This window comes from Drosophila navojoa, chromosome 5, assembly GCF_054131105.1.
Source record: "Drosophila navojoa isolate 15081-1374.11 chromosome 5, UAZ_NAV_1.0, whole genome shotgun sequence".
Lineage (NCBI taxonomy): Eukaryota > Metazoa > Arthropoda > Insecta > Diptera > Drosophilidae > Drosophila > Drosophila navojoa.
In genome coordinates, this window is record NC_142893.1 from 20,589,162 (window position 1) to 20,608,240 (window position 19,079).

Consider the following 19,079-nt stretch of genomic DNA (forward strand, 5'->3'; position numbering starts at 1 on the left):
TATTTGTTTAGAATTTATTTGCTGCATATCCAATGAAAAATGTGTATGAAATAGAGAAAATTGCTAATATTTGGAATGCTCTTCCAATTGAATGAAGAGTTATTGTAGAAGTATTGTCTTCACCTCTCTCCACAATAGACCATAAAAATCCCGTTGCAGTCGAAATGTGCTGCAATGCATATGTTGCTCTGCTGCTCGAAGTGCATGCTAAAAACCAAAGAGCTAACCTAAAATAAAGGCAACGCTGTGCTATAATGATAAAATTCTATTACCCAAGGCACGTGCGTTGCCTTTATACTCAGCTCCCCGCTCCCTAGCTAATCGATACGCTGCCGATGATACTCTCCACTCATGGCAAGTGGTTCGACCATTCGATGGTTTCTCCCTACGAAAATTGCGTGTGCATTGAATATTATGCAAATTGCAAAGAGCAAAAAAAAAATATATATATATATAGAAATAGCAAAATATCTTTCAAAATATATATAAGTTGATGGCGTCATGAATTGTTATGGAAAATGCAATTGAAAATTCAGAGACAAGACAAAATGAGAAAAAATGTCTAGAAAATTGCAATGGAAATAAATCGAACGCAAAAGTTTCTCCACAAAATGCAAAAATGCAATAAATTGAAATGCTTTTTGATCTTTTTCGGGTATTTAGAGGAAACTTGTGCAATGAATCATAGAAATTGATGCAGAACTGCACTTCACCTGGCGCGCACTGTACAACATTTGGCAATCATTCTTTAGCAGCTGTATTAAAGTGTAGTAAAGTAGTGTAGTGTGTATGTGTGTGTGCGTTGCGTAGTGTAGTGTATCTAAAAGTGTGTCATAGATTTTGATAAGTTTTGAAATGTACTTACGGCTCTCAAGCACAACAACATTTTCGGGTATAGAAAACAGCGACTTACCTGCAAAGAGAATACAAAAATGGAAAAGAAAAATGGTTTAGTTATTATGCCAGAGGATTAAAGAATTTTAATATATATATAAATATATACTATATAAAAAATATATATTTATAATACATAAATATATATTATATATACTATAGAGTAAATATATATTTATATATACAGATAGTTATAGATATTGATATAGAAAGACACCATTCAAACAGTGAGTGAGTAGTAAGTACAAGAATTCAATTTGAATGTGCTTAGCGACAAATGTTGTAGATTGGGATATTACAAGAATAAAATAAATAAATAAAAATGAAAAAAAAAAAAAATAAATAAAAGATCTCAAATATACGAGACACTATTAATGCTCATTTTTAATATTATATTAATATTTTTAATATAAATTATATAAACATTGGCATTGTCATCATTCGTTTTTTAAGACAGCAGCTGCATGGCTGCTTATCATACGTTTCCCAACACGGAAGCATCAACATATTTTCTAACACTGCTTAGGCAACACTACAATAGGGTTGCTTTTACAACGCTTTACCCAACACTGAACCGAAAACTTTTTTCTGCTGTGTCATCTACCGAAAAATATGCCTACATTCACATGTATTTGTATGCCTTTGTGCGTGTGCGTGTGTGTGTATTTGCACTTGGCGACTATTTGCGCCGTGTCTTACCGTTATGTTGAAAACCACCCGGGTTGTAGCCAGTGTTCATCGGCTGGCGCTTGCGATAGCCATTGGGATTGGGCGAGCCCATGCCCATTATCTGGCCGCCCGGATTGCTGGCGCCCATCATGAGGCCAGCGGCCGCCTGGGCCTGGCTCTGCATATAGTTGTAGTTGTTCTTGTTGCCGGCAAACCGACGGACCGGCTGCGGCATGCCGCTCAGCAGCGGTGGCGGTGGCTGCTGCGGTGGCGGTGGCACCGCCGCTTGCTGCATTAGCGGCGCCTGCTGCTGCTGTTGCTGCTGCTGCTGCTGCGGGGGATGCCACAAATAGGCGCCCGTTGTGTTGGCCTTCAAGTTATCCATTGCGTAACTGTAAATGGCTGATTAATGCTCCACTCAGACTAGAATAGAAACAGCAGCAGCTTCTTTTCAGCAACAAGGGCAATGACAGCACACACACACGAATGCAAAAAAAAAAAAATTATTTTATTCACTGAACAAACGAGCGAGCGAGCACAGAAGAAAAACTTGGAAAATAATTCGAGTTCGAGAGTGTAAAACCGAGAGTCTGAACTTAAGGCTTACGACGCGCACAATTCTCGTTTAATTGTATGATGATTTTTTGTTTGAGTTCTTGTTTTTTATTTATTTGATGTTTTTAGCTTTTTTGTAAATGTTTTTTATTTTATTTGATTTTTTTATTTTGCCGAGATGACTGGGTTCAGAACTCTATTCAGTAAGCCGTCCCACTGACGAATGAATTGACAATGGCTTTGCTCTGTGGATTGCAAATGATTTACAGAGCCTGCTTCGATTCTAGTTGAATAAGAGAAAGTGTTCTGTAACTTCCTTTGTCATCCCAGAGCAGATATTTAGTCACGGCCTACTATCGTATATGATTATCGCATTATCGATCACTGTTAATACTTTTCCCCACCCCAATTTTGTATCGATAGTGAATTAATTAAAGAATTTTGTATCGATAGTGAATTAATTAATCTGTTAATCTACAGAAAATGCTGACCAGATAAATTTCTGCAACGGTAACACTGCCCAGTGTGACCGCATAAGTATTTTAGTTAAATTAACAAAGAAAGTGTGACCATCTCAGCAAATGTATATTTATCTAAAGCATAAAAAAAGAACTTTCCATAAACTTCTAGACAAGCTGATAATTTTTCATAAAAACATTTAAACAGAATTTTTAGTTATTCACTAAATTCTGCAAATTTATCAAAAAAAAAAAAAAAAAAAATATATATATATATATATATATATATATATCAGAATTCTCTATGAATTTTAAAGTATTTGCAGTTTATCTTCAAACCGTATTCGAATTTTATATTAATAATTTCTATTACTAATAAACTTTTATACGAATATTCCGCAATTTCACAATAAGTTCAAGCAAGTTTTGTTAAGTATAATTCAATAAAAACTTTCATGAAATTTAAACAAATTTACTTTTAAATGTACCAGAATTTCGCCTCAAAAAATTTGTAATAAATTCATTTAAGAAAATGTCCAATGAAAGTAATTAATAACAAAAACACTTTTCCAATTTATGCCTGAATGCCTTTGTCGCTCTGGCTTAACAAATTGTATTGTATTCTCTTCGCATAAAGTCATTACCACTATTATTATCTAGCAGTAGTCACTAGCATAATGCACATTGCAGCGACTTCGCTTTTAGTGAAGTCAACTTCCTTTGCAGCTATTGTGAATGCTTTTTGGGTAAATGCTTCTGCCCATTTGCCGAGATCGGCGTTTCGAGCTCTTAGACAAAAGACAAGAAAGAAATATTGCACATGACAAAGCAAAGTTGCGGAGGATGTTGCGAGTGCTGATACCAAAAAAGCTTTAACCAAGACTCCCCAGCAGCACCCCAAGCACGCAGCTGCGTGTTGGCTGGTCGAAGCCAGAGCTCTTCGCCCCTTCTTTGAAAGGTCCATGGCATGGAACAGTGCACAGAGAGAATGACTCGACATATGCGTGTGTGTGTGTGTGTGGGTGTGTGGAGCATGGCATTTGTGGCAAGCACCAGAATGGCCAAAGGGAGGTGAAAGAGAGATGGCTAGCTTTGGCAGTCAACGCATTTTCCAGAATGCTGCAAGAAAATTCATAGCACCCCAAAAAAAGAAACTAAAGGGAGAAAAAACAATGAAAACTTTAACCACAATCGCAAATGCAAAGTTTTATTTGAATATTGTTGTTCACCTAGGTGTTGTTGTTGTTTTTGCTGCTGGAAATCAAGAGCAGGTGACGCAAAAACATCAAAATTGCATTAAGTGCCAGCGCATTACAAGTTTTGCAAGAAAACAACAACAAACACAGGGTGAGAGATGCCCTTTAATTAAATGCAAAATTAACAAAGTAGAGGAGACAGAGCGAGATAGAGAGAGAGAGAGAGAGAGAGAGAGAGAGAGAGAGAGAGAGAGAGAGAGAGAGAGAGTTGCGGACTAACCGAGTGTACCTGTGTAAACATACATATATACCCGGGTTCGTTGGGGTCAAAAGGTGTGCGTATATGTGTGTGGTGTTGTTCAGCTACACACAGAAAGGAAAAGCACTTTAACAGCATTTATATTTACTGTTAGAAAAAATGCTTTTACTTGGCGTAAACAGGTTGGTCAGGGTTGACATTAAAGAGCTGGAATCTGCGATGATACATACATATATCTAACTGAAATATTTCTTAAAGAAGAAACTCAAGGTTTTCCTACCAAATTTTCCTTGTAAAACAAATATAAATATCTCTGCTTAAAAGACATAGATGACCTCTGTATAAATTAATCTCAATACCATAAAACTATACAAATATTTCAGATGCTTCTTGAAAGATTCAGAAAATACTTTCAAATCGATTTACAAACTTATACTTGCTTGAAATTTCTGCACAGCCTATTTGAACTTAGCTCGCTGTAATCTCAAATGGCTGAATTTTCGACCTATCAGCTGCACTTCCTTAAACAAATATACACTCACACTCTTACACACACCTTCCTCACAGTGTTTTAGGCCTTCATGTTTAAATAACAAAATGGCCTGCCTAATGAGAACTGAAATGCATTTCATTAGACGACTACGAAGTGCCGAGCACTTCACAGAACCTTCAGCCAACAAGCGCCACCCACAGAAACACACTTGACCCACTTTGTGCGGCTCAAAGTGCGTTAATTGCTGGCCAAAGCAGGCGGTGCGAGCGAGAGAGCAGATGTTTGTTGGCATCTCGTCGACTGCTTTAAATGAGGAGCTGACAACAGGCACCACGACGAAAAGCCTTATTCGAGTGGGTCAGCGGTGCAAGTGTCGCTTGTTTTCTATTTTCTTTTTTCTTTTTTTTTTTTTGTTTTGGAGGAAGGAAGGAAGCAATTCGTTGATGATGAATTATGTAAGGCGGCTTGGCCAAAACGCAAAATATGCCCACAGGCACATAGATCACTTACAAGCCATTAGGCAGTCGGCCGATACAAGTGTATCTTTCAGATACCCACACACATACACACATACACACACGAGTAGTTTGGCTATTGTTTTCTGTTTCCTTTTGGTGTCGCCCATTTGTGCCGCTCAATCAACAAATACGTCGAGCAGACAAAACAAAAGCAACGCGCGAAAGCACAATGGTCAAAGCAACATATATGAAAACATTTTTAATGAAGTGTATCTAATATATAAATTAATTAAATAGACAGACACCAGGCAAAGTATCTCTGCTCGGTGTGAATTTCAACCAAGATATTTGTAACTATGCGCCACATGGCTCTCCCCCTCGACGCTGCTCTGCTCTAGAGCGAGGGGCGGCGAAGCGGGGCGGGGGAGTCTGTGTTGTCATTGCCTTTACAGGTGACAGCACAAGTTCAACACGTTGAGCGAAAACAGAAACTCAGCTGGTGGCCTCGTGCCTCTCCCCTCCCGCCCCTGGCCTATCCTCTTGGCTGGTGCTTCATTCATTATGCTTATTAGATTTGCCTGTCAGTATAATGCAAGCTGAGGGGGAGAGGCCGGTAAGGTAAGGCAGACAGCCGGAATGGACCATTGTTATTTTGGCATATTTATGGTGAACACACACACACACACATGCACATACACACATATAGATACCGCCAGAACTGAGACATTATACAGGCAACACACATTCTAGTCACTGTGCCTCAATTTAATTAGTTTAAAATTATTTTCTGTTGTAATTCGTGCGTCTGGTATTCTAAAAATTCTTTTGTGTATTTTAATTATATATTTTTCTAGGTCTAAACACTGCTCAACAAGGTTAACGAAACAGCTGAGCACAAATATTTATAGTAATCAAAAAGAAAAGCATTTAGCTCAACTAAGAAACTTTAAATGAAATTTAAAATTAAATATTTCTAAAAATGTAAATTAATATTAATATGAATTTTAGAAATATATTGTATTTTTTATAGTACATATATATATTTTCTGTTATTTTGATACATGTTAATATACTTCATACTTCCATTTAATTAAATTATTTATTTATAGTATATTTTCTTGTATTTTTCATAAGTAGTAAAATGTTAAAATTTCTGTTCCACAATTTAAAGCGCCCAACGCTGACAAAGTTTCATATATGTGTATAAAATGTTATTTCACCATTTGCTAAGCTGGAAATCTGTGCATGTTATCCAACACTGGTTACAGTTCGCTTCCTTTTTGTCCACGTCCACTTGGCGCAATTGCTACGCTTTGCTTTTTATATGGCAAGCAGCGACATTTATGACCAAGAGCTATCAGTATCATGCCAATGGCCACATATCCTCTACTTCAGCCCACCCTCGCTCTCTTTCACTCTCCCCCTCTCTCAGTCTGTCTTCCTCAAACTATGTGTGCGGGGGCTAGGGCAACTTTCGCTGCAACAATGTTTTGACTTTGATTTTGTTTTCCTTGCAAGTCTTACGCACATTTCGCTGTGAGCAGCGACTAAGGAAAATAAACAAAAAATAAAGTCATGAAGCGCCCCTCGATAGCTCGCTCGCTCGCTGTTGGCTTATATAAGCTGGGGAGAGACTTGGGTTATGGGCATTGGCTTTGATGAGCGCGGTTCAATGGCTCCATGGACGGACACGCACACAGAGCCCGAAATTGATTTCGATTTCGATTTCGTTTGCAGCAGCGGCAACAACAGCAACCGAGAGCAGCAAACATGTTCAATTGGCGAAAACCACTTTTGCCTGGCTGATTGTTGCTTTTATTTGCACCAGTATCAGCATCAGCGACAGCATCAGCGACAGCATCAGCGACAGCCAGATTGGAAAACTTGATTTTCCCGTTGTGAAAAACGCATTTTGCCTAGCTGCTGCCAGCCGCCAGTCGCGAGTTTCCCAGAGCTGTCCACTTTTAGTCGCATGTTGCTCTAATTGCATGACAAACTCTTGCCAACTTTCACACACACACATGCGTCTATCTTTGCTGGCTCTGGCCTTTGGGCTAGAGTCAACTAGCTCCTCCCCCCTCATAACTGTCACATGTTGCAAGAAAAGTGAAAATCGCAGGCAGGAAATTGTTGTTGAGCTCCTGGACAAATTTCTTATGTAAGCTCTGCTTGGGGCACAGTGGATAAGGCGAAAAAAAGAAACAAAATCGTTTCTAAATGAAAACGAAAATAGAGTGAAACAGTGAAAGAGAGAGAGAGAGAAAGAGAGAGAGAGAGAGAGAGAGAGAGAGAGAGAGAGAAGAAAAAAGGAAAAGGTATTTTGTATTTCCTGTTCCTTTTAGAACATTTAGGGTATTAATTATTTTAGCATTAGCTCTACTTCTATCCAATACACAAAAGTTCCCTCATTTAGCATTCACATAAATATTTCACCTTATATCATTAATCACATTTGCCTCAACTATATTATTTGATGTGAAATATACTCATTTATTACACACGCCTCCTGCTAATGTCCACCCCATTGAAAACCAACAAACGAGCAGACAAATGCGTTAAAAGTCTCATAATGGTTTATCGCACAAGTCGCGTGAATAAATCTGTGCATAAATATTTTGCAATCAACTTGCTGTCAGCTTAAATTAATACATTCATTGCACAAACAAAACTAGGAAAATGCATAAATATTTTTCGTGACATGCGAAAATGCAAATGGAAATATTGCCAAGAGCCGTTTCTGAAAATGTCATTTAACAAACACAAATATTTCGCTAGCCCAAAATGCACTCATCTATTATAGATTATCTACATTATAAAATTGAATATATATATATATAAATGTATATTTATATATATAGAAAAACTTAGCATACATCATTGCGATTTAAGTGTCTGCTGCATATTTGCTTTGCCGCAAGTAAGCAAATGAACAAATAAACAAATGTGCGAGAGAGAGCTGAGCCCCTTGCATAATTTGCGAATTTTATTTGTATGAAACATCTCATTGAAATAGCTTGAAGGCAATTTTTAATGCGACTAAGATATACCAACTAGACATATCAATATTGATAACATAATGATGATATTACTCAAAATTAATAATGACTGTCAGTATTTACTTTGCCTATTCCATTCATATACCCAAGTTTCCCAACCTCATTTACTGGCGGTCCCCAGTTACCAGAGCTCAATTCGCTTTCTACAGGGTATTCGAAAACAACAGCTAGAGCTATCAACAACACAATATCATATATTCATTTTATAAACACAAGCAACGAACGCAAGCATTTCGAAATACGAAAATTGCTTTTGCACTGCTAGAGATTATATTTATGATGTAGACCAGGAGGCCAGCGCCAATACAATTCGATCCCATTCGAATCGATTCGATACGATTCGATCTGAACAGAGGCCAACAGAATAGTTTTCATTAATTGCATTTTCAGCTATTTTTGTTATACTTTTCGATATTCGCACTACTAGCGGGTGCTGGTAAAACAATTGACTTTCGCATTGGCAGCGAGGTCAATGTCAGGGAAATTCTATTTTAGTTGGCTAAGAATAAGAGGAATGCTCAAACTATTTGAAAAACAAAAAGAAAAAACTAAATATATAATAATATTAAGAAACAAACAAATAAGTATTGTATGGTTTATAAATCTGACTGGGCCATGTCGAATTTTTAGTTAATTAGCTTAGCGAATTCTGTTTGAGGCGCTTGTAAAACACTTTTCTTATCTCATTCTCTTCTTAAATGCACTTCAGGCAGGGCCAAAATAACAACAATATCTTAACAGAAAGTCCTAATCAGAATGGTAAATATGGAAAATATTAAGACTGAGATTTTTTTATTAAATTTTATTTGTTTCTCTTCTGCAGAATCTGGTACTCCACCTTACAGTGTGGACTTCGATGGTAATGGCTACGACTTTACCCGACAGGGAAGCTCTATACCAATCAGCTATTTCCGCTGCTACAGAAGTCGTTGTTAACCAGATGGAGTTGTACAATAAAGGAAAAGCTCTCAGCTCTCAAGTAATGGCGGATATTATGAAAAATATGACCAAGTCGATACTTTCAGGCAAGACGATTAAGCAAATGCTGTGGCAAATGGTGAAATGGTGTGAGGATAACAGTTCAAAAGACATATTTCAGATTAATTATTGCAAAAATCAGAGTAATCAAGATGGTATGATAACTAATAATTATGGGGATCTACACTATTCTGATGAGGCATATGGTGACGATGCCTACAATGAAGTCGATAAGCCAGACGAATTCCAAGACGTAGATTATGTAGATTATGGAATAGAAACCAAGCCCGCAATTACACATCCAACTGTTGACTCCAATGGGGGACCTGTGAAACCGATTACTGTTACTGAAGATCATACTAAATACGATGGACTTCACAGTTATATTTGCTTAATTGAAAACGAACATCTCAAATGTTATGCGTACAGATATGAATCAGGTAGAGATATATCTGTAATTCAGCCGAAGCCATTGAGACGTTTTGTACCTCATCGTCCTCATAAGAATAAGACACAAAATCAACGACGGAAAAAAAGCAAATAAAAAACGGCAGTTTTTGGGAATATCCATGAATGCAATAAAATGTAATAAAGTATCTCAATCTTCATCTCTATCTCTATCTCTATCTCTATCTCTATCTCTATCTCTATCTCTATCTCTATCTCTATCTCTATCTCTATCTCTATCTCTATCTCTATCTCTATCTCTATCTCTATCTCTATCTCTATCTCTATCTCTATCTCTATCTCTATCTCTATCTCTATCTCTATCTCTATCTCTATCTCTATCTTTATCTTTATCTCTATCTCTATCTCTATCTCTATCTCTATCTCTATCTCTATCTCTATCGCTATCACTATCACTATCACTATCTCTATCTCTATCACTATCTCTATCTCTATCTATATCTCTGTCACTATCGCTATCTTTATCTCTATCCATATTTAGAAAACTTTGTCATGTTTAATTAAAGTCTTCGATCTCTCGGGAAGTGTCCGCTATACTACTTAATTGCCGCGTTGCTCCGTCAATATATCGCGCTCTTCCATGCTCCATTAAGTGTCCATTTTATGGCACAACATTTATCAAATGTTCAGCCAATGTGGCCAAAAACTTCTTCTCAACAAAAAAGCGCGAAAGAAACAAAAAAGAGACAATAAAAAATAAATGAAGCGCCGAACAGATGCCACGTAGGCCGTAGGACGTAGCAACAGCCACACGACGTTTGTCATAATAAAAGTTACTTAAAAATTGCAGCGTGAATATCTGGGCGCACATAAATCAATAAATGTGCCGCGCATAACGTGGCGTATGCGTGATTTATGCTTGCCGAGTGTTGAAAAATTATGCAAAAAGGAATCGTAAGTTTTACGCCCGGAGTTGACTAATTACGTATACGCCGTGTGCTGTGCACACAGCTTACGAAATTTCAATTAGCCGCATTCATTTGACTTTGCTTGGCAACTGTACAAGTTAAGACCTACCACTAGATGAACAGCAAGAAAAAGAGAGCCAAAGAGAGAGAGAGAGAGAGAGAGAGAGAGAGAGCGAGAGAGAGAGAGTGGGAGAGAGGGAGCTAGATAGTGTGTACAACTAGGTAGCCAACAATATTTCGTGTGCACGTGCAAATTTATCGCCACGTTACGCCTGCGGGCTGTCAAATGTGAAAGAGAACAAGTTCAGAATGAACCAACAGAGCATGAAAACTAAATACCCTAGAACTTTTTGCAATGGGAATATTTTTACCATATATCTCGTGATAATGTCAAAGTGAATATGCCATGCAAATGGAGCAGTTTAGCTACTCTTAAGAAACATTTATATAAAATTCAATATAAGCCTGAGCCGCTTCTCTTCCTCATATACCCTCCCCATGCTAGGGTATTGCGAACAGCCTTAGGTTGCGGCGCTCGCTTTCATATTTAATTGCGTCGTTCTTGTCGTCGCAATGTTTATGAAATATTTTTGTGTCAGATGCAGCAGCTCTGCCTTGTCAGGCTACGAGCTCAGCCACAGTCACAGCCACAGCCCAAAGCTTCGAGCCTAGCGCCCTCCGCAGCACACGCCCCCTTCTAGCCATATGTGTCAGCGATTTTAATAAATGGCAGAAATCTCTTGAGCCTTCAAGCGGCTGCACTCCTCCAGTGGGAACTGCAAGTCGATAAGCCGCAGTTGCCATTCGCCATCCGCCATTCGCCATTTGCATTTGTTCGCTTCATTGAAATGATGCAACAATTTCAGCTAGTTTTTAATTTGCTGATTGCCTGCGATGCGATGGAAATGGAATAGCCGATGTGATGGAAATTTTCACGCCATTTTTGGGGCGTGTAATTGACTTTTGCTATGGCCATGTAAGTGGGCAAGCCGAATGTGAATAAATGTAAATGGAAATCCAGGAAAACGGCAATCAATACGAAAGTAAAGCACAACGCAAATAGATTGCATTTTTTGCTCGAGGAGGAAGTGGCAAAAGCGAGAGCAGCAACTGGGAAGTAAAACCTAAGAAATTTTTGAAAGAAATACATAAAGAAGTTATAGAATAAACAAGAGAATTTTAAAAGAGAAATTACTAAATGAAGCAAGAAGGAAAATAATAAACGAGAAGCAATGAAAGAATCGAACTAAAAACTGTGTATAGCTTGATTCCTCTTTTGCCTTTTAATAGTAATTTTCCTTTTTGTTTATCTTAGTATTTTCAGATGTTTTTATAAATGCATTAAAAATTTCCCAATTTTTTCTTAGTTTTGCCTACATTTCTAACTTGAATCTTACTGCTAGAAATCGTTTCATCTCTGCTCCATTAAGAGCTCTTAATATTCCCGTTTAATTGTCTTTATTAACTTAAGAGCTATCCCACAAACGCTTCCCGGTTCGCTTCCTTTCAGACAGCTTTTGACTGATCATCGCATGAAAAAACACATGTTGCGGTTAGCACTTTATGGTTTTGCTTTCTCGCTTTACGTCTCGCATCGCTTCTTGCTTTGCTTCTCGCTTCAATACGTGCCGCCTCTTAGCAATGCTCCGCAAAACATGGTTACTTTACAGTGCTTAAATTCGATTGAAATAAAAGCATTTGCTTGAGTGTGTGTGTGCTCCCATCAGTAGTTTGTTAGTTGTTATGGCATCGAATTAGGTACATCGGGAGTCACAGGAATTCTTGAAAATCTCTAGACAATCATTGTGGGAAAATACTAAGCAGCATTCTAGTCTGTTTGACTATCTAAAGGCGCTCTTAAAAGCAACTTTGCCAAACATATGTTAAAGTATGCGAGTTCCTAAGCTGCTGTCGAAATTTGTGGCCAACATTCCAAATAAAAAGTACAACACACACACAGGCGCGCACTTGTTTAAAATCTCATTATGTAAAGTACAAAGCGAGAGGAACACGTAAAGCGAGAGATGGAATAGAGGTGGGGAAGAAGAGATGAGAGCAACAAAAACAAAGAGCCGAGCCGAAATGATTACCACTTTTACTTCGCTTGCAGCACAAATTGAATTGATTTTAATCTGCATGCACATGAAGTCGGAGCTCCTGCAGGGAGCGATTCCCCAGCCAAGAGACAGGATCTCCTCTGCCTATCGCTCGACTGCCTGCCAGCCTCTTCTCGTGCCAATAAAATTTGCATTCGAAATCGCTTAAAAAAAAGTACAAAAAAAGTTGGCACAGGCGCATCAGCTAAATTCAACGTAGTATCTATTTCATATATGCTTATGTGTGTTGGTGTTTGTGTGTATGTGTGTGCGTGTCTGTCTTTAAGAGCGAATTTAATTCCGGCCAATAAAAAAAGTTAAAAGAAACCGGCAACAACAACTTTTATGCGTGTGCAGAAAATGATAAGAGCACGCCAGAGGGCAGAAAGAGACTCTGCCCAACGGGCGCACCCAGCTTCAGAAAAGGGGCGGGCTCTGGGAGGTGGAGGCTGTTACTGGCTGCTGGCTGCCACGCTTGAGCGCAAATAAACTTAAAAGACATATGAAAATCAGTTTTTGAATATTGGCACAAGCCAAGCAAAGTTCGCTGCCAGCTTTTTATGCTGTCTGTGTGCTCTGCTCTGTGTGTATCCTGCAGCAGAGGCAACGCTTCACTTGAACGCGGTCCAGAGAGGAGTCGGGGCAGGTAGTGCCGGTGGGTGGTTGCCAGATGATTACAGCGTCTGTGGGTGTTTGTTTGCTCAACTGTGGCTCTAGCCAAGAAAACAGTAGGAGTGTAATTTAGATTTCTGCTTCATTACGTTTTGCTCAACTATTCATATACAGCTCAACTATTCATATACAGTATATTTTTAGCATTTGCATAGAGTGTATTATACTCTGTAATGGGTGTTGAAGTAATACCAAGTAACATGTTATGGAAAGTAGTTGAATTTTGTATACTTAATAAACTCTGCCTAGACATATATATTGGAGCTAAGACAGTCTTAAATCTATTCAATTAACTAACATCCAAAATCCAGCAATAAAATAGCCATAGAGCTGATATTCATCATTATAGAGCATTCTGACCTAGTCAACCCATTTACTCACTGATGTCCAACAGCTGCATATCAATTTAAACAACAAATTTAATTTAAATTCATTTCGATCTCTCAACCAATTCGATGGCATATGATAAATCTATTGAAGATCCCCACATGACCATTGGGGGCTAAATGGCTTTGTCTCTGCCTGCGATATCCGCAGATTTTCGCGCATTATTCATCCTGCCAAAATGCCACTTAAAACGCAATTACCGCAGACATACGTACAGAGAGTGGAAATGCTATTGCAAACAGCCCACGCATCATTGATGAAAACATTCTCAAAATCATTTCGAAAGCAACAGAAAAGTAGGTATTTATTATATACATATGTACATTTATACATATATTTATTTGCGGAAAATAATTTGTAAATTATGAAGTAGCCAAATGCAATGAATCACTTTTATGCGAAGAAAAATAATAATAATAATAATAATAATAATAGTAATTTACTATACAAAATTTCGTGAACTGTGCAACAACAAATTTTATTCTAAATAATCTCTGGCTTTTCATTAAATAACAAATTAAATATTTATATTGCAACACAAATTTTGTAGATCGTAAAAGGTAATAACATTTGAACCGCTGAATTCGTTTAACCCAAAGCATTATTCATTAGTTTGGAAAACTCAGTTTTGGTTCATGGAACTAGTTCGTGAGCAGCATACAGAGGGCACGTCATCAATTAAGAAAACCCTTTTGCCAAAATTAGCGCACTCAATTAATTTTCCAAACTGTTTTCCCCAGCAACTAGCAAACGCCAACACTTTAGTTTACAGAGAGAAAGAGAGCGAGAGAGGCAGGAAAAGAGTGAGAGAGACAGAGAATAACACACACCTTGACAGTGAGTGAAATTTCAATTAATCAAGCTGTGAGCGCGAATGAATGGGAAACTGGGTAAGCCTGCAGCAGCAGGTGAAAAGGGAAGCGCGTTTTTGAGTGGGGTAAGGGATAACTGTATGCAGAGGGCAGAAGGTGGAGGGTGGAGGCTGGAGTGCAAAGGGTAAGCTAACCCGTGTCGACAAGGTATATCGAAATTGATGGTGAGATATGAGCTTGGGCGACGGCAGCGGAAAATGTAGGTGTATAGAAATGAAGTATTGAGAAGCAAAACACCAAAGTAATCAAAGGGAGTAGACGACTAGAAAATGCCCTGTAAGCTAATCAACATAGAAAACGTACAAATCACTTATAAAATTAAATTTAATTTAATTAAAGGCGGGCACATCTCGCCCAGATAGGGTATTCAATTCACCTAGAATACTACGGAACTGTTCTGAATTTGTGGCTGGCTGTTATTTTGCAGGTGGTGATTAGTCATTATTTATTTTAAAATCAATTAGTTTGCCTTGATGCTGCTGACTGTGCCCCGCCCCGCACGCTGCGCCCGACACGCAGACATCAGATTCACGTCTCATTTAGAGGCAAAAAGCATTTTTGCACAATATTTTGGTTCGGCTTTCTTTGTGTCTTGCCCTACATATAGATGATATACAAATATATGCATCATATATACTATATGTACATATATACATATGCATGTATATATATTTTGTGCTGAGTAATTTTCATTTCAAATTGATTTGGTAAGAGCAAATTTCAAGAGTTTTACGGCTATATCAAATAACCGATTTAAACTCAGCACTAATTGCCAATTAGGCACATTCGAGTTTTTAAATGAATGAAAAACTAATTAAATTCGAAATTCATAGAAAATATATTCGAGTACGAGGAAAATTGACAGCCACCCGTAAGAGAAAAGAAATAGAATAGTGAAATGTGTGCGTGTGTGTGTGTGTGTGCGGGGAGAACGTTGTGTAATTCGAACGAATGAGGAAATTAATGCTGCATACGAAATGTAAACATCATCATCATCATGATGAAGACAAAAGTGTGCAAATGCGAGGGCAAATGCAAATGCGAATGCGAATGCCAAGAACTGAATACTAATACTAAGTAAAGCCCAAAAAAGACAGCCAATGAAATGTCAACAATTGGCGACAGAGCAGCTAGGCAGCTAAATAGCTACTAAATAGAGCAAGATGGAGAGCATCTTACTCACTCACTCGGTGTCTATCTCGCTCGGCTGACAGTAGCTCACGTAGTCAGGCAGAGTGAACAGAAATGTAAAACAGGAAATTAAATTTACAAGAAATTGAACAAAAGCCGAAATCAGCAGCAAGCGAAACTGTTGCATATCATTTGAGGATGACGACTCAGATTCCAAAGGACCTCACAAATTGCACAATCTTATGCGAGGAGCTACGAGGATAAATCGACAGAGCGCATTTCAATGCCATTGACATTTGCTGCAACGTAGCACAAATCAGTTCAAACCAAATTGTAATGCCAAGGCAGATGAACTGTGCACAAAAATAAGCAGTTAGACAATAGCTTATGGAAATGACAATTGAACAGAAAATGAGGAAGGTGTAAAAGGTAAAAATGGATGGAAAAAGCTTTAATTATTATTGATATTTATCTATATTATTTAATATAATTTTTTAACTTTAGAATTTTTTTATGTTGATTCAGGGGAAAGGCTTTGATTATTAGATTTATTTATTTTTATTATATAATACAATTGTTTATTTTAATAACTTGTACGTTTTTTTTTTTTCTCTTTTGTAAATATTGGTATACTAATTTTCCTTTTATTTATATTATTAATTCTTATTATTTATTTATTTTTTGTATACATGTATAATTTTTTCAGATTTTATTATTTTTCACTTTGTATAAGTCATTCAAATATTTGTTTTTAATTAACGAAATAGTTAAAGTCGATTGTTTTCAAGATTAGTTTCTATTATTATATTATTAAGCTTCTCCATACATTTAGCTTCCTTTTCAACTCTTCTCTAGCTAATCTAACTCCATATATTTTCCCTCATTCTGCATCTATGGCTTCTTTTGCCAGTTACTAGCTCTCAATGCAGCACAGAGTTCTAATCAGATTTCAGGCAATGAGTGCAGATGTTGATTTTCAAAGTCAGTTGCTCATGGGCAATCACAATAGAGTAGCAGGAGACGGGACAGCAGCATAGGCACACCCAAATTGCTGGGCAGCTGAGCGGAGCTCTGCTGGGAGTGCATTGTCTGAGCTTCCATTCAATTAGCTTACTAAAAGCAAAGTATAAAGGATGGAAAATTGTTAAAGCATTAGTAGATAAAGGAATTTTGGAAGCTAAGTACTTCCTGCGGAAAGATTCGACTGGAATTTCGAATCCAGGGCAATTAAGAGTATGGGCAACATGTGGCAGCAATGCCCTTCGCCTCTATAGGGCAACAAAATTAATCAAATGAGCCAAAAGTCAACGCACACATAAATCAGTCTGGCCCGGAAATAGTTTTGTTTAAATGGATGCCAAGAGTTCCCCTAGCTAGCTAACTCTTCCTCTCTCTCTGCCTCTCCCGCTCTCCCTCTCTCACGGTCTCACACAGAAGTCAAGAGTGCAACAGCATATATCAGAGTGCGGCAGCCAGAGTTGCCAGATTGCAATGCTGCTGTATGTTATAATAACGCACTAATTTGCATGCAGCTGAAGGCGAAACGGCAAAAGGACAACAGCTGTTCGGCTGCAAGAGGAGGTGAAGGTGGAGGCGACTGGGCGAAACCGCTAGCTGGTGCTGGTGTTGGTTGCCAGCATTTAAAACCCGTGTCACATATGTTGACAGTCTGGTGCCACACCCAACTAGCACAGCATGTGGGCGGACGGTTGTGCAGCAACAAATGAAGTTGCGCTCAGCAAATATTATTTTTTAATGAAATTCCATTTAAAATGAAATTTATGCTCGCACACACAGTTGGATGTCCCTTCTAACATGGCTTCGCTTTGCGTGGCTGAAGGACGACTAAAAGAAGCCCCGGAGCAGCCACAGCAGCAGCAGCAGCAGCAGCATCAGCAACAGTACTGACAAAATTAGAAGCTTTTGCTATTAGGTCGCGCGCAAAAGTTTAATTGAATAAGTTTTTTGTTGTTAGCCAAATAGCTGTAAGGGGCGTGGCAGCGGGGCAGAAAAGTAAGCAAGAGTTGCAGTTCTTGGTGTTTCTTTTGGTACTTCTGTCAGTGCATGCAATTAAATTGAGTAGGTCACCGAAGTAGTCAGTGAGTGGCAGACTAGGCGAATACCCTGTACACCAAATAATATGAAATTATAAATATAAATATAAATATAAATATAAATATAAATATAAATATAAATATAAATATAAATATAAATATAAATATAAATATAAATATAAATATAAATATAAATATAAATATAAATATAAATATAAATATAAAATATAAATATAAATATAAATATAAATTAAATCTAAATATAATATAAATATCAATATACTAATAAATATAAATACATATAATTAAATATAATATAAATATAAATATAAATATAAATATAAATATAAATATAAATATAAATATAAATATAAATATAAATATAAATATAAATATATATGTTTATATGCATATTCCAAATGCCCATTTCTCTGTTTACAGGGTATTTAAGCACTATAAATTATAGCACTTAGTTTTTGGGACAACAGTAACTATCTTGACTTGAATGCGTTTAGTATTTTTTTTTTCGACATTTTCAGCTGCAGTTCGCGTTGTTCGCAGTTTCCCAGCTAATTCAATTTCCTGGCCATTCGGCATTGTGTTTGTCTTTTGTTACAGTTACAGACGGATTTTCCCAACGTCAACCGTTAAACAGTTTGCATATTGCGCAACAGTAACAATCATCAAAAGTAGCCGCTGGGGTAGCGATAGCGGGGTTAGACTGTCGTCTTTTTGCTCTTGTTTTTTCTGGCTTGTCAGCTACTAAAATTGTCGTCGAAATTAAATGGTTTGTTGGGCTGACAAGCGCCGATGACAGTTGCACAATGTCCGCTGCAGTAACAACTGTCAACTGCCTCCGTCTCTCTTTCTCCATCTCTCTATCTCTCGGTCTCCTTCTCTCCCTCTCTCTTGTAGCAAGTCGTAAGCGATGTGGCAACGCCAATTTATGTCGCATGCATCTTTAAGCGCAGACAAGTGGTATGGGAGAAAAAGCATGCGAAAAGTTTTGCAAGTGATTGCTTGGGGCCCAGCATTTTGGGAATTAATATTACCCCAAGGCAGCTGCAAAATGTAAGGGAGAAAGCCACGCGAAGGGCACAGAGAAAGAGGGAGAGAATGATAACTGTGGCAGTTGGGGAATAGCAATGGATAGGGCAGCAAGTTGGGTTTTATAAGTGCCTTTTAAAGGTCATTTATGCATTAATTGCACACCGTAAAGTGAGTGATCACATTAACAGCCAGTAAAACGTTTACGAACATGGCAATGAGAGAAAATGCAGAAATAGAGTCGGCAGGCATGCTTAAAAATAAATATTTTGTTTATAATGAAACATAGACGCTATTTGTGAACTTAAAGCCAGTATAACGATTAAGTTTGGATATACATTATATATGTATATATATGTATATATATATAATGTATATATTTATGAACTTGCTCTTGGATATGTAATAAATTTTAGAAAATCAGCTGA

General features: G+C 37.6%; 1 protein-coding gene across 25 annotated transcripts in view; it reads right to left on the reverse strand.

Moving 5' to 3' along the window:
• Positions 1–19,079, reverse strand: part of sm (heterogeneous nuclear ribonucleoprotein L) — a 196,375-nt gene that overhangs the window by 30,099 nt on the left and 147,197 nt on the right. For 7 of the 25 annotated variants that reach the window (XM_030382248.2, XM_089260667.1, XM_018105848.3 and 4 more), the window contains one exon: positions 866–913. The exons of 16 other annotated variants lie outside the window; for them this stretch is intronic. In XM_030382248.2, coding sequence (XP_030238108.1) covers positions 866–913 — 48 coding nt within the window. Of the gene's footprint in view, positions 1–865; positions 914–1,593; positions 2,067–19,079 lie in introns of those variants that run through there. 2 more of the 25 variants (XM_018105858.3, XM_018105859.3) reach the window with 2 other exon arrangements.